The 16,946-nt window shown below is 38.6% G+C and overlaps 1 protein-coding gene across 1 annotated transcript in view; it reads left to right on the plus strand.

The window, feature by feature from the left end:
* CRYBG1 (crystallin beta-gamma domain containing 1) overlaps positions 1-16,946 on the plus strand; it is a 69,800-nt gene that overhangs the window by 22,916 nt on the left and 29,938 nt on the right. The window contains exons 5-7 of the mRNA XM_064289331.1: positions 2,151-2,316; positions 5,104-5,243; positions 14,210-14,336. Coding sequence (XP_064145401.1) covers positions 2,151-2,316; positions 5,104-5,243; positions 14,210-14,336 — 433 coding nt within the window. The remainder of the gene's footprint in view (positions 1-2,150; positions 2,317-5,103; positions 5,244-14,209; positions 14,337-16,946) is intronic.

Here is a 16,946-nt window from a genome sequence, read left to right on the forward strand (position 1 = left end):
GCTTCCAGTTATAGAAGTGATACGTGTCTGTTGTAGAAAATGAGAAAAGTGAAAGTGCAAGCGTCTTTTTCTCATATATCTCCACATAACATTGTTTGGGCCTAATGATAATGATAGGTCAGGATCCATAACACTCTTTGAGTTTATGAGTTTCAAATGATGTCGATAAGAATTGCACTAGTCGTGCTGATAGTCCAAATGTGGCTTTCTTTTTTAATCTGTAAGGAAAAACATTGCTAACTTTTTAATGACAGTTCAGTGAAAGACTATTCTAGAATTTCAATTTTCTTTCTAACTTTTCCATGAAAGATAGTTTCGATTAAGAAAGAAACTGATGAAAACATGAATATTTTGCTGGTTTCTAAAATTGTTTTACCAGGTTAATTGCCTCTAGAAAATACACAGGAAGTTAAAAAATAAAAAAAAAAACTTAAAAAAAAATCACTCACCCAGGATAAACAGTTATCTTTGGTACTTATCTATAAACTTGTTTGAAATTTAAAAAGTAGAGCTCTATGTATTTGATTTAAAAAATCAGTAAACTTTTCTTTTGGTTTCCATTAATGAAATTTTTAGCATCCTTCTTCGTAGATTTTTAAATATTTTAGTACATTTTACTATGTATTAAGCATACTCTTTAGAAGAAATAGAATTAGTTTTTGTTCTTAGATTTGAAGACTTTGTAAATTGTGCTAAAAACAGAGTTCGTATAACTTTAACAGGATAGTGCTTCTTTCTTTTGCACATTATGTTGCTTTCTATCTTTCCTTAAAAGCATACACACTTAAGCATTGTAGTACATTGACATGAGATTTTTCTTTAGCATTTGGATGTTATGGGAATGAATATTCTAAAAACGCTTTTCATTAACATGCATGTAGTCATTTGTATCAACATATCCACTGATATGGCTCAGTAGCTATGGTAAGAAAATAACATCCCTCTAAGAGAAATGTTCTCTACCCATATAAGGAGAAAAAAACACTACACTAAAAACCCATTTACCTGACATACTACCATTCACAAATCTCCACTAACTGGCAATTCCATAGAACTCTCTCTCTTTCTCCCTCTTTATATACCTTCTCCTCACTAGATTGACTATCTTGTTATCTGACATTTTGCGATTACAACAATAATAGAAAATCTACCATCTGACTGTTTCGTGCGTTAAGAACATAAGTCTGGCAGTAACGAACGCTGAGGTGGGAGGTGAGAGTAATGCTGGCTGTGATGGTTAAGGTTGCATGTCACTTTGGCTGCGCTGTGATTCTCAGTGGTTCGGTAGTTATGCAGTGATGTAATTTTGCAGTTATGTAATGATGTAGTCATCTTCCATTTTGTGATCTGGTATGGTCGTCCTCCATTTTCTCATAATACCGATTTTGTGTAAGGACCACCTGGTCTTTGGAACCTAACCGTGTGGATAAGTGAGGAGAGGGTGTATATATATACCTTTATATAGAGTTCGTATTTTTTCTTCTTTTTTTTAATAGTTTTATTTATTTTGTTGTTGTCGATAATATATAGAGCAAAACACACACCAATTCAACAGTTGCTACACATACCATTTAGTGACATTGATTACATTCTTCAAGTTGTGCAGCCATTCTCACCTCCCCATTTTCTGAGTTGTTCCTTCCCCCATTAACATAAATTTACCCCCCCTAAGGTTCCTAGGTTCCTATCTAATCTTTCAAGTTGCTGTTGTCAATTTGATTCCCTATATATATAGTTCTTAGAAAAAAATAATGCATAAGGCAAACATTTTTTACTAGTTAAACTAAACTATTGTTTGGTTGTAAGAAGACATCAGGGGATATTTTTGGTTTAGGGTTTGAAGATTATCTAAGGGCAATGGTTTCAGATATAGTTTGTATTGATGATCTAAAAGTTCTCTAAGATTCTGACATGGTTCTTGAATTGTCAGAGGCTTAATTTTCAGTAAAGTTTTAGTTTTAGAGAGAGATTATTCTATTTTAATTGTTAGAAAACTGGTCTCCAATATGCAATATATATAGTGGCTATTAGCTAGAATCGGAATCGACTGGACAGCAGTGGGTTTGTTGGTTTTATTAGCTAGAATATTTGAATAATCAAAACCTCGATCACCAGGGCTGGCTAATGGTTTTGCTGCATTTTATACTTAGCTGGATTTTGTATGAGAAACCAAGTTTCGAAGGGCACTCCGTCCCCTTAGAGGAAGGAGAGTTGGAACTCTCTGGTCTCTGGGGTATGGAAGATACTCTGGAAAGAAACGATGAAGAAGTGTCGGCTAAGCCTGTGGTGATTGGTTCGATCAGACATGTGGTCCAGGTAGGTTATGGTAAAGCCAGATTGCATTCATTCATTCAGCAAATATTTATTAAATGCCAGAGACTGTTCTTACTCCAAGGGAAATGTTCATTTAAAGTTTTTTAAAGTAAGTGTTAGGGGAAAATATTTGAAGCTTATGGATATTTTTTTCTATACTTCTCAGTTAAGTATTTGTGTGTTTTAAAGAGATTAGAAAAGAAACATCATTCTAATTGAGTAAAAATTTTTCACAGTAAAACCCTTATGGTAAATTAATTATATACATTGCCCTATCTCTCACTCTTGGTCTTCCCATCTCCATTTCCCAAATACATTTTACTTATTAACCTGGTTTTGATGAGTTCTACATGCACAGATTTTTCTTACTTTATTCTCTGGTTGCCACATGAATTTAGGTTAACTCGAACAGCTTAAAGGCATTTTACTTTGGAAAAAATAAATAACCTGAAAATAGTTAAGTTGAAGTTAACTCTGAGGTTTCTTGTAGGTTTTTAAGAATAGGTATTTGAGGCCATTTTATGGATTGGGTAAAACTTCTTGGGTAAAATTCATTGATATGGAAAATGCATCAGTCTTTTTTTATGGCTCTTGGGATTTTGATGATTCTTAAACCCCCCAAAAAAACCCTTTCCCGTCGAGTCAATTCCAACTCATAGTGACCCAATAGGACAGAGTAGAACTTCCCCATAGAGTTTCCAAGGAGCGCCTGGTGGATTTGAACTGCCGACCCTTTGGTTAGCAGCCGTAGCACTTAACCACTATGCCACCAGGGTTTCCTAATGATCCTTAACCTTCTAAAATTATAATTAATGGTGTTTTCCAAGTGGAAAAATTAAAATGTCAGTCGTCTATAATCAAGATGGGAGTTGGAATGCAATAGGGAGAAAAGGAAGATTCTAAAATGAGAATGACTAAGAATAAGTAAACCTGAATAACAGTTTTGGGCAGAGGAAAGACTTACCTGCTTCCTAGGTCAACATTTTTGTTTGACTTAGTGGTTTTTTTTTGGTAGATGATAATTGCTGTTCTAAATGACTTATCTATTAAAAGTTTTAAGCACATAATGTGAGAAACCTTAAATAAGACATAGGAACCCATTTCTAAATGTCCTAGTTAGTGGAACAGTTTATTTGCAATTTTTATTTATTGCTCAAATAATATTGCCAATAAAGGAATGTTTAAAAAATATCCAAATCCCACTACCACAAAATGTCTACTCTCTTCATTTTTTGAATTCTCTACCCTTTCTTGGAGCCCTGGTGGTGCAATGGTTAAGAGCTCTGCTGTTAACCAAAAAGTCAGAAGTTCAAATCCACCAGTTGCTCCTTGGAAACCCTATGAGGCAGTTCTACTCTGTCCTGTAGGGTCACTCTGTGTTGAAATTGACCTGATGGCAGCAGATTTTTTTTAACCCTTTCTTGGCCATATTATCATTTCCTTTTTCTGTAGTTGTAATCATACTACAGATACAATGTTGTTCTACTTTTTTTCACTTAACACTAGTTCTCAGTCCTTTTTCTCTCTCCACACCATTTTCTTGAAGATTGTATTCCCATTGGTAACATCTTTCGGTGATTTGCAAATGGGAGCAATATCAGAATGGGAGCAGGGGTTGCTTTGGGGTTTGATTTTGTTCCTTTTGGGGTTTGTGTTTTGGGATTTGGGTGTTAAAGAGGCGTCCTGTTTTGCCTGACAGCAGCAAACTTAATGTAAATTGCTTTTCATGTTACTACATTGTTTGAGGTTTAACTGAACATCATATTCCATTGAACTGATGTATCATCATTCATTTTACCTTTCTTTCTGTGGAATTTAAGACTATTCCTAATTTTTAAATAATCTTGTGCAAACATTTCTATGCCTTTAATAATTCATAATTTTCTGATTTATTTCCTTGAGATAAAGTTTTCTGAATGTTGTCAGGTTAAAGGGTAGGAACGCTTTTATGGTTCCTGATACATCATGAATTAATTATATTATTTTTACAGAGTGTATGCATGGTTTCTTGAAACATGAATGTAAGTCACAACATATATCCAAGAGGACTGTCTTTTTAGTTCATTAGAGTTATTCCTTCTGGTAACATTTGAAAGAGTCTCCCTTGACCTGAACTAAGTGTCTGCATTTCTTCTGTACCTCAGAACCTCAGTTCACTTAGTCCAGCAACATAGCAGAGGTTCAGTAGTATATCAGTAGATACTTAGTTAATGCTTAGGCACTCAGCCAAGAGAAGCTTTTTCAGGAGTGCGGGGCATGGGTGAGTGACTAAAGTGCAGAGATTTGTAAATCACCATAAATGCCTGCCTTTACCTTTGCAACTTAGCCCAAACCAACATCAAAGAGGTTTAGTCATGGTCAAGGAGAGTTACCACAGGGGACTTAGAGTACAAAACAAAGTTGAGAAAGACTTCTAAGCACAACCATTCTGTACATTCTGGCCTTGAATTGTCCCATCAGAGCAAAGGAACCTAACTTCCTGAGACCAAAGAACGCCAAGCATTTTTTTTTTCAGCGAGGATGAGAGAAATAAATGTGCTCCCAAACTCTAATAAAATACATTTCTGATCTTTGGTGAATGTAACACAGAGATATATAACTAAAGCAGTGTGTCTGCCATCAAAGAAGTCACATTATTAAGTCATGGCCGAAAACAGGGAAGGGATCAAATGGCAGGTGCTCTGTGAAATGTATGTGTATATTTAAAGCTTATTTTAATTAGTCACAGTAAAAGCATAATAAATGCTTAATGTAATTATTATTACAAATGTATATATGTGTCTTTTTCAGGATTACAGAATTAGTCAAATTGACTTATTTACTGAACCGGAAGGGTTAGGACTTCAAAATTCCTACTTTGATGATACTGAAGAAATGCAGGGGTTTGGTGTAATACAGAAAACTTCTTCCATTAAAGTACATTGGGGCACGTAAGTACTTTATTTCAAGTACAATTTTAATGAAGCTTTTTTGTGAATGTGGCACTGGGAGGAGGACTTAAAATATAGTTTTTCTAGTTTGTTGTCTTGTTAAGTAATTATTAACTAGAAGATATTTTTTATAGGGCATGTACAATTCTGAATCTTTTGTACCTGTGTTACTATGATTCACCTCTCTTATAAGCAATAACAGTTTGTTGGAGGAAGTGTGGAAAAAAGTCCATTTGTATTGTAATGCTTTCCTTATCACAGATGAACCTGATTCATGCAGAGCTGAGTAAACAGATTATACCTTCACGGTAACGTACAGGAGGTCATTTAAAGCTGTGCCCCTGAGATTTCAGATGGGGCGGAGGCCAACACGTGGTACTTCCGTTAACATTTTCTCACAATGCCGTCCCAAGTCCCTAGGATGTTGGTTTCACAAATCACAGGAAACTCCAAGAGTATTTTGAAAGAAATGGGAATGTCTGAGTTAGGGGAGAAATGAGGATAGAAAGCACAGACTGCAATACCTCACAGCTGTGGTCTCTAAAGGAGGTGCACTCCCCCGGATATGTGGATGGTGTTCAGTGAGATGCAGGAAGAAAACATTAATGTTTCTTTATGTTTTATTTAAAATCTTCTCCTTTTAAAATTATATTTTGGGGAATGCTTTTAAGGCAGATAGCGTGTTAGTTCAGTGGTAATATATATAATTTATAAATATTCATCTCTTCAGAGTATGCTCAAAATTTTTTATGGGATATGCAATAAAAAAAGTTTTCGCTTTACCCTTTACAGTGATACAGGGTATCTCTGCGATTTCTCCTAAAGTATCTCTTTTTCACCCTATTAGTTATAAAAAATCACAGTTTGCTAGTTTCTCATCTTGGAAAAAATTATTTGACAGAATATAGGAATTCAGTGAACTAGAGACCACAGAGTCTCATTTTTGATCCTCAGAAATCAGGAACTAAAAACTTCTTGGCAACTTAATAGGGAGTGTGACTGTTGAAACTGGGGCTTGAGGGTAGCAGCCATCTTTGAATGGTGGGAAGGTGCTCTCTGTTATTTCACAGGAGGTTCTGGGAAAGAGCAGTAGAGAGATGGATTTTGACTTGAGCTGAGGAAGCACTTTCTAATGGTTAGAGTGGCTAGAATGGAAATGGGTTCCCTTGTCAGGGCGTTTCCATCACAGGTGTTGTTTGAGAAGAGACAGGCAACAATTTATCTAGGATTTTGTAAAGTGTGAGTTAGATAGTTCCTTTATTTGTTCATCTATTTATCTACCTTTTAAATTTTGAAATATAACACACTTTAGAAAAGCATTCATAAAGGTTAAATGAATATTTAAACAAATAATAAAGTGGACAGCTATGCAGCCACTTCTGAAGTCAAGAGATAGAACACTGCTGGTACCTGAAAAGCCCCCTTGTGCTCCTCCCAATGCCAGTCCCCCTCTTGGTTAACAACTTCCCTTCCAGAGATTAGTGAGGTGATAGCAAGGAAAACTAAAGTGATGCTTTATCAGTATATCAGATATTTATCAGATGCTTTATCAGAATCTAGGGTATGAAGAATAATGTTAAATATCTCCTTTTGATGTATAAAGTTATTTTCCAAGGACATTGTAAATGTTGCTGCTTTAAAATAGTGCACATTCTAAGTTATACCATTTGGTACGCCGTAACCCTTGACAGAAACCCTGGTGGCACAGTGGTTAAGAGTTTGACGCTAACCAGAAGGTCGGCAGTTGGAACTCACCAGTTACACCGCAAGAGAAAGATGTGACAGTCTGCTTCCGTAAAGATTGACAGCTTTGGAAACCGGGGCAGTCCTACTCTGTTTTATAGGGTCACTATGAGTCGGCATCGACTCAACAGCAGTGGGTTTGGTTTTGGTTTAAGCCTAGACAGGCTGATGAAATTTCTAAAGGTGAGTAATTTAAAATTAGGAATTAGGAAAACTTGTTTCTCTGCATACCCTCTTTAAATATGGCAAGGAATTAGGACTTTGACAAATATAAACTCAAAACAATGTCTATATATAAATTTTGGTAAATCTATTCATTCACTTATCGGGCATCTGCTGTGTGCCAGGTGCTTTTCTAGATACCTATACAGCAGTAAAAAAAAAAAATTTTTTTTTTTTTTATACAGCAGTGAGCACATAAAATAATATCCCTGATGTAAGAGAGCTGTTAGTCCAGTTGTTGTTGTTGTGAGCCATTGAGTTGATTCTGACTCATAGTGACCCTATAGGACAGGGTAGAACTGCCCTGTAGGGTTTCCTAGGCTGGAATCTTTATGGGAGTAGATCATTAGGTTTTTCCACAAAGCAGCTGGTGGGTTTGAACCACTGACCTTTTGGTTAGCAGCCGAGAGCTTTAGCCACTGTGCCACCAGGGTTCCTTCATTAGTCCAGTAGAAATAGACCATGCAAATGCATACATAATGTGTCAGATTATGTGTTAAAGTAATTAAGTGCTATAAAAAAAAAACAAAACCCAGTGCTATAAAAAAAAATAAATTACAGAGGTGGATGGTGAGCAGTGCTGTTTTAGATAGGGTGGTCCGGAAGATCTCTGGTGACATTTAAACAGAGACCTGAAACAGGCGAGGGAGTCATCTATGCAGATATCTGGGGGAGGAGCGAGAGGGAACGTGTCCTATGCAGGAAGAACACCGTTTGCAAAAGCCCTGCTTGGTAAGTTTGGGCAACAGCTAGGAGGCCAAGGTGGCTGGAGTAGAGAGCCAGGAGGAGGTAGGTGGGTAGGACCCCACCATCTCAGGCCTTTTAGGCCTCAGAGAGAATTTTAGATTTAATCTTAAGTGACATGGGAAATCATTGGAGGGTTTTGATCTAACTTGTGTTTTAGAAGGATCGCTCTAGCTGTTATGCAGAAAATAGACTACAAGGAAGCAAGGGCAGAAACAAAGAAACCAATTAGGAGGCTATTGCAGTAATCCAGGCAAAAGGTGATGGTGGCTTGAAGGTGGGAAAGGTGAGAAGTGGACAGGTTCTGGATAGGGGCAATAGTAGTGGGGGAGGTGAGAAGTGATTAGGTTCAGGATAAATTTTGAAGGTAGAACTGATACAGTCTGCTGACAGGTAGTATGTGTGGTATGGGGGGCTGAGAAATGTCTAGGGTTTGGGACCCCAGCATTTATTGCAATTGAGAAGACTTGGAGGAGCAGGTTGGGAGGGAGAGTGAAATTCAGGATTCTGGTTTTGGACAAGTCTGGGATTCCAACTCCACATTCAAGTGAAAGTCAGGAAGCTGACTGGATGTGTGAGGCTGGAATTCAAGGGAGCCGCTGGAGCTCAGGGGAGAGGCTGGAGATTCAAATTTAGGAGTAATCAGCATAGAGAGGTGTTTAAACCACGTATGGATGAGATCACAGGGAATGAGTACAGTTAAGAGAAGCCATCTGAGCCCTGGGCACTTTTATATTTAGAGATTGGGAAGAAAAAGAAGACTTTAAGCAAAAGAAGGAAACCCTGGTGGTGTAGTGGTTAAGAGCTATGGCTGCCAACCAAAAGGTCAGCAGTTCAAATCCACCAGGCACTCCTTGGAAGCTCTATGGGGCAGCTCTAGTCTGTCCTATACGGTTTCTCTTTTTGCCTTTAATTTTTTTTACATCAAAGGAATCTATACATATCCTTTTTCCCCCCCCAAAGTATTAGTGTTATTTGAGAAACAGCACTTACCTTAGAAGAGAATCAAATAGGCATTTTAATCTCACAATGTCCGGAAGGTTTCATTACTCAGGCTTGGGCTATGCTGAAGCACATTGAGCTATACTTCAGTAATGTGTCTTACCTTTGCAGTAAGTTTAACTTTTGCCCCATGGGCGGTAGTTACAATCCTGACATAGTTTACAGGTTTACAATGGGTTTACATGGTGACAGACATCTTTTTTTCTGACTTTTTGTTTCTGTTGCCATTATGATAATGGAAAGCCACCTTCAGAGTCAGCTTCACCAATTCACAGTTTGGGCTCATTGGACTTGGTAGGTCAGCTTTACAGATCTCCAAGCAGAGCCTTGATGGCTTGGGAGAATTCAACTTGTAGTAAGTACCCGAGTTTACTTTGCTCGGGTCTTAGCTGTGGAGGGAACATTTATATATTACATTAGGAGATTTATTCCAGGGCCTCATCGCTCTAGATTAGGCTCTTCTACACATATACAAAATAAGGGTATTGCCACATTCTCATTTGGGGAAATACTTGCAGGCCTACTAAATTCCCCTTGCAGATTCTGTAAGAGTGTAATTTGTTTTTAAACATTTGTTTTAAAGCAGCTGGCTAATCCCTAAAGCAAGTTAGGGCTTTTTTTTTTTTTTATTATTTCTAATAGAAACAAAGAACTTTAGAACTGCAAGGGAGTATGGGATTATCTGGCTGGATACCATCATTTAATCAAGGAAGACAGACTTTGGTCACTCTCAAGGTTAGGGCTAGTTGTTAGCGGAGAGTGTGCTAAAATGCTGGTGTTCTGACTAGCAAGTCAAGGTACTTTTTTTTTTTTAATTTTTATTGAGCTTCAAATGAACGTTTACGAATCAAGTCAGTCTGTCACATATAAGTTTATATACACCTTACTCCATACTCCCACTTGCTCTCCCCCTAATGAGTCAGCCCTTCCAGTCTCTCCTTCTGTGACAATTTTGCCAGCTTCCAACCCTCTCTACCCTCCCATCCCCCCTCCAGACAGGAGATGCCAACACAGTCTCAAGAGTCCACCTGATATCATTAGCTCACTCTTCATCAGCATCTCTTTCCTACCCACTGTCCAGTCCCTTCCATGTCAAGGTACTTTTTTTTTAATGGCTAAATATTCTTTGATCATTTTTATTATGAAGTATTATATATATACAGAAGAATATATGTATGTATGTGAGTTATGAAGTCTGAAAATAAAACAACCCCCTTGTGTCCACCACCCAGTTTACTCTGATTATTGTCAACACTGCTGTAGCCCCTGTGTAGCCTGCCCTGGTCCTGTCCTCCTGCCTCCTCCACACATAGGACCACTGTCCTGAATTTTGTGTTTTTCTCACTTCCTTATTTTACAGTTTCTCCCTATGTGTCCCTAAAAAAATTTTAATTTTGCTTGCCTTTGAACTTTACAAAATATTATTAAACTCTTCTATGACTTCCTTGTTTTATTATATATTGTTTCTAAGATTACCCATGTTAATAAGTATATTTGTACTTCATTCGGTTTTTACTGCTATGTAATATTTCAGTGTATGTATTTCACTGTGGAGTATACCATACTACCCAAACCACAAACCAAATACCATACTACAGCCCAGCTTTTTGTTATGAAAGTTTCGAATATATACAAAAGTACGAAGAATAGTTCAGTGCACCCATATAGAGTCAGTAACTGTTAACATCTTGCTGTATTTGCTTTATCGGTTTTTCAGGACCATTTTGAAAGTAAGTTGTAGATATCACAACCCTTCATTTTTGAATACTTCAGCATGCATCTCTTTATAATGACCTTCTCCTGTGTAACTACACAATCATGCCAAATAAATAAATAACAATAAGTCTATGGAAATATCTAACCTATAGCCTGTAATCAAATATTCACAATTGTCTCAGGAATGTCTTTTATAATTTTTTTTTCCTAATGAGGATACAATCAAAGTTCATATAATGTATTTTGTTGTTCTATCTCTTTGGCCTCTTTTAATCCCAAGAGTACCCTCATCTTTGTTCCCATGCCACTCACTCTTTAAAGAATTTAGGTGAGCTGTCTCATACAGTGTGCCACATTCTGAATTTGTCAGAGTATGTTCTCATGGTATAATTTAATTTGTTCGTCTACCCCGAGTTTTCTATCAACTGCACGTTAGGTCTAGAGGTATGATTAGATTCAGGTTGAACAGCTGGACAAGGATACTTTATACAGATAGTGCTATGTATTCAAGAGGCACCCACTAACCAGTTTGCCTGCAATTCCAAGTTTGATCGCTAGGTTAGTGTGGTGCCTCCATCTCTCCATTAGAAAAGTACATTTTCCCCTTTGAGGTTCATAGCCCGCTCTCCTTTGAATACACTCAAAGTCGGCACATTCACATTTCATCTTTTGAGTATCCAGTTGGTTTCTGTAAGTGGCCAGCATTCATGTACAGCTGTGTTTGGGGAATAGGTCTATGATCCAGCTGGAAATATTGTTTTTCGTTTAAAAGTAAGTGAACAAGATAAGACCAATTGTCTTTTGTGTGATCTGAAGGATATTTCCAGAAGAGTAACTGCACAAATGTTTTCAATAAATGTATAGATAGCCATTATTATTACTTCAACAGTATTTATTTTTATGTATACATTCGTTGTGCTTATTTAAAATGTAAGCCCATACTTTGTGTTGTCCTGTTTACTCATACGTTAGGCAAAACCTCATTACCTAAGTACACAGGGAAATAAAAGAGTACCTTTAGAAATGGAAAAAAACACTGCCTGAAGATAGCCTCCTCCGCTCCTGATAGCCTCATGAATAGTACACTGTGTTGCAACAGAATTTAGGAAAAATGAATCAAGCTGTGTATATGAGTTTTCAAATTCCAGAGTCCACCCAACATTCATCAATGTCTGCTTGAGTTGCCCAGCCATCCCTTAGTACTCACTGAGGAAGCCCTCTCAGGGCAGCAGTCTTTTCAAATGTGTCAGCTTGCGTGTTCAGCTTTTTAACAAATTCCCCTTTACTTAAAATCACCCTCTTTCTATAAATGTTATGTAACTAAACCACATGTATCAAAGAAAGTACAGTTTTTAGTATTAGATGAAGAGATCCTCTCAGAACTGAAATTATAGAAGCGAAGACTCAATGACAAGGGTCCTTTGGTAAGCACCATTTCAGAATCTTGGAATCATTGGTTCATGAGCCATTCATTCTGCTTATGAAATATTAAGTCTGTTCACTTGTAAAGGAGTCAGACTTCGAGGCCCTTGCCTTTGTTAGCCTGACAGTACAATTTATGACAGAACTGCCATTATTTAGTTAGGGCAAAGGGATCCATGTGTAGTATGCTGGAGATTGCTTTGAGCTCCAAAAAAATAGGTAATGCCCCTTAATTGTCATGCTTAAAATGTAAGGAAGTTTAAAGGCACCTCATCCTTATCCTGTTCCCTTGTGGTTTAGGGGTATAATGATGGCATTTAAAAGGTAAGCCTCTTTTTTTCCTTAAGTTAATTTTTTATTGAAGTATAACATTTCTACAGAAAGTTGCATGACAAATTCTAAATGACCATGCTGAGTGAATTTCCACAAAGTGAATGCATGGCGTGTAACCATCACCCAGAACAAGACATAGAGCACAGCCAGCATCCCAGCAACCCCCTCATGTCTCTTCCTAGTCACCTCCCAACCCCCATCCCAGTAACCATCATCCTGACTTCTAACATTGTGAATTAGTACCCCACCTGCAGCCTCCCAGCATTCTTTTTCTTTATGTGTTGACAGATCTTCTGTAGGACTCTGGTCGTAAGTCTGGAAGAGTTATAGAAGAAGTTACTGATTTACCTAGGGAATCTTTAACAGAAACCATCAACAAAAATGTGCCCTTGGGCCAAAATTGGGAACAAGAGAAAAGCAAAGAGGGATTATCAGACCCATTGTGGTAGTAAAAAATTTCATTTACAGCCATCCTTTTCTTGGTACAGTGTTCTGAAGAACATGGTAGAGAACTACGACATTTTAGCTAGACTAACAAAGAATTGGAGAGTGTAAGTAGGTAATCACCAAGAACCCTGTACTTGTTTACAGATGGGATACATTAACACTTCTCATGTAAAAGTCACTCTCTAGCAACCTCACCTTCCCCAAGCCCTCCCAGGAACCAAGGAATTTATGAGGAGACTTTGCACAGTCTTTAGAGACTGTTCTAACAGGCATGGTTTTCTGATTTCCCGGCTTCTAGTACATTGGAGGGGTGGGGCTGCTGGAGCCCTGACAACAGCAGAAGTGACAGCTGGCAAGCTGGTAGGAGGGTGGGGTATTGAAAAACCATAAAAATCAGATCCAAGAACTCAAAAAGCTTTGCAGCCTGGAAACAAACAACCTTCAGACCTGTAAAGCCCCGAGGGACACCACTATACATTAAGTAAGGCTCCCAACGATGATCTTGAGTCATTCTGAAAAGAGTAAACCATGTTCAGTGAGCTCTCTGTAATGAGAAGAATTGCCATCAAAAACGATTAGGAGCCTGGCTCTGGAGTCTGCTTGCATCAACCCTGCCTTTGGTGCTTAGAGCTGTGTGGCCTTGGGCAATTTACTTAGCCTCATCTATAAAAGGGGGACAGTAATATTCTTTCCTGGTAGCATTGTTGTGAGGATTAAATGAAATTCGGGTGGCATTCCTTACATGTGCTAGGTAGATGTTAGCTATGATTATTAGTTTTTGACAACCTGACACACGATTAGGTGGAACACCCTATTCTTTGGTTACGAATGAGGCATTACCTTTTAAAGCAAAGCTTAAGATTTCCTAGCTAGGGCCTCTCTAAATACATACAGTGTAATAAGATTAAAAATAAAAAATATTAGCGTAATAAGATTACAGCCATTGAAAACACTATGGAGCACAAGTCTACTCTGAATCACGTGGGATCAACATGAGTTGGAATCAACTCAATGAAACTGGTTTAATAACTACCTTTATTACTTGGAAGAAATGGGAACTTTTCCACTTAGACTCAGTTAATAATATAAAATTATATAAGTGGACAAAGCCAGCCAAGGAGAAAAGTAGAATATCAAGAAGAGGAGCAAATAATGGCTTATTCCTGTTTGTGTCTAACACCACTCTAATACCAAGAGTGACTATGCATCACGTCCATCCACGTCCTCTCCTGTTCTTTTCCTCTCTAGTCAGCGGGGGCCTGTGTACCAGAGAGGAGCAAACACTGAAGTCAATAATGAATTGTCTCCATTTCTTTTTTTCCTTGGTGCTCATTTAGATGGCTGATATATGAAGACCCGGGATTTCAGGGTGTTCCTTTCATCCTTGAACCTGGTGAATACCCCGACTTATCTTTCTGGGATACAGAAGAAGCGTACATTGGATCCATGCGGCCTCTGAAAATGGTAAAAATAAAACAGAACAACATGTTCTTGGAGTCAGTGATTCTTTGCTAGCTTGATGTCAATAATTCTCAGGATGTGACTTTGGAATAATAAAGCTGACTTTTCGAAAACAAATATGTAGTAGATGGGACCTATCACTGGATAGAAATCTAGAAAGAACAACTTGCTACACATCAAAAGGCAGATAAGACAATGTCCTTTGCCTCCAAGATATTCTCAGCCTTATGGGACACAGATGTGTGCACAAAGCTTCAGCCCGATGTAGGTTTAATAAGTGAAGAAAGCGAAGAAGTAAACATTTATGGAAAAACAGGACGAAACAGAAGTAGATTTCAGATTGCAGGTAATGTGACAGATAAGGGGAATAATTAGGAAAGCTTCATGATGAATCAAGCTGGGTATTAAATGTGAGCACGGGTATTTTAGGTAGAGATGTCAGGGATGCACTGCGTTAGTAGGGTACACCAGTAAAAACCAGGTGCCGTAGAGTCACATCCAACTCATGTCAACTCCATGTGTGCCGGAGTAGCACTGTGCTTCACATGGGTTTCAGTGGCTGATTTTTCAGAAGTAGATCACCAGGCCTTCCTTCTGAGGCACCTGTGGGTGGACTTGAACCTCCAACCTTTTGAATAGCAGCTGAGTGCATTAACTGTTTGCACTTCTCAGGGATACAAAGTGGGGAAGGGCCAGAGTATGCAGACTGAACCTGGTTGTCATGACAGAAGGCTAGGCTGGGTGGCAGTTTTGGGGGCACTGGGGCTGGGGTGGTGCTCCTTGGAAACTATATGGGGCAGTTCTACTCTGTCCTATAGGGTCACTATGAGTCGGAATCGATTCGACGGCACTGGGTCTGGGTGGGGCTGGGGCTGGGTGTCCAAATGAGTGTTGTCCTCACACGTGGCAGGCTAGGAGAGGAGACTTGTGCATTTCTACCTCACTGCTGTATTTCACCTTGTTCTTTTCCTGCCTCTTCTGAGACTGTAAGCTTCAGGAGGACCCAGACTGCATCTGTCTTGTCTCCCAGCATTGAGCGTGGTGCGTGGTTCACTGTAGTAGTTGCTCACTAAATATCTGCAACATGAGTGAAGCTCCTGCTACAAACACATTTTTTTAAAAAAATAATTTCTATTGTGCTTTAAGTGAAAGTTTACAAATCAAGTCAGTCTCTCACATATAAACTTATATACACCTTACTATGTATTCTCACTTACTCTCCCCGCTAATGAGTCAGCCCACTCCCTTCTTCCAGTCTCTCCTTTTGTGACTATTTTGCCAGTTTCTAACCCCCTCTACCCTCCTCCAGGCAGGAGATGCCAACATAGTCTCAAGTGTTCACCTGATGCAAGTAGCTCACTCCTCATCAGCATCTCTCTCCAGCCCATTGTCCAGTCCAATCCATGTCTGCTGAGTTGGCTTTGGAAATGGTTCCTGTCCTAGGCCAACAGAAGGTTTGGGAACCATGACCACTGGGATTCTTCTAGTCTTAGTCAAACCATTAAGTCTGGTCTTTTTATGAGAATTTGGGGTCTGCATCCCACTGTTCTCCTGCTCCCTCAGGGTTCTCTGTTGTGCTCCCTGTCAGGGCAGTCACCGGTTGTGGCCGGGCACCATCTAGTTATTCTGGTCTCAGGATGATGTAGTCTCTAGTTCATGTGGCCCGTTCTCTCTCTTGGGCTCATAATTATCTTGTGACCTTGGTGTTCCTCATTCTCCTTTGATCCAAGTGGGCTGAGACCAATTGATGCATCTTAGATGGCCGCTTGTTAGCATTTAAGACCCCAGACGCCACACTTCAAAGTAGGATGCAGAATGTTTTCTTTATAGAATTTATTTTGCCAATTGACTTGAATGTCCCCTAAAGCCATAGTCGCCAAACCCTCGCCCTTGTTCCGCTGACCTTCAAAGTATTCCGCTTATTCAGGAAACTTCTTTGCTTTGGGTCCAGTCCAGTTGTGCTGACCTCCCCTGTATTGAGTGTTGTCCTTCCCTTTACCTAAAGTAGTTCTTATCAACTATCTAATCAGTAAACAACCCGCTCCCACCCTCCATCCCCCCTCTCGTAACCACAAAAGAATGTGTTCTTCTCAATTTAAACCATTTCTCAAGATCTTATAATAGCGGTCTTATACAATATTTGTCCTTTTGCATCTGACTAATTCCACTCAGCATAATGCCTTCCAGGTTCCTCCATGTTATGAAATGACAAATGCATTTTTAAAACTGCACTTTCCAGCTGTTGTCAGAGTCAGACAGAGACGAATCATGGAGGCAATTTTTATCTGAACTTTACCCTTCCCATCAAAGCATTTGGTTTAATTACCTACACGTTTGCTGGTGTTAATGCAAATGGTTTTTGGATTTTTTCTAAAATTAAATCCACTTTCAGAGAACAAAGTTTTGTTAACATTGTGAACATATGAAAGAATTACCCCAGGTTTTGAAAATAGTTTTTAATAATTTATAAAACTGTTAAGTTTATGGCATTTGAAAAGGATTACTTTTGAAGAGGATACTAAGTTGGTTGTATAAGCACTGGTTTGCCGACAAAACTCACATTCCTTTACAATTACAGTTCATTTGGTGCATTTGAGCACCGTTTTTTTTAAA

This window comes from Loxodonta africana, chromosome 1, assembly GCF_030014295.1.
Source record: "Loxodonta africana isolate mLoxAfr1 chromosome 1, mLoxAfr1.hap2, whole genome shotgun sequence".
Classification (NCBI taxonomy): domain Eukaryota; kingdom Metazoa; phylum Chordata; class Mammalia; order Proboscidea; family Elephantidae; genus Loxodonta; species Loxodonta africana.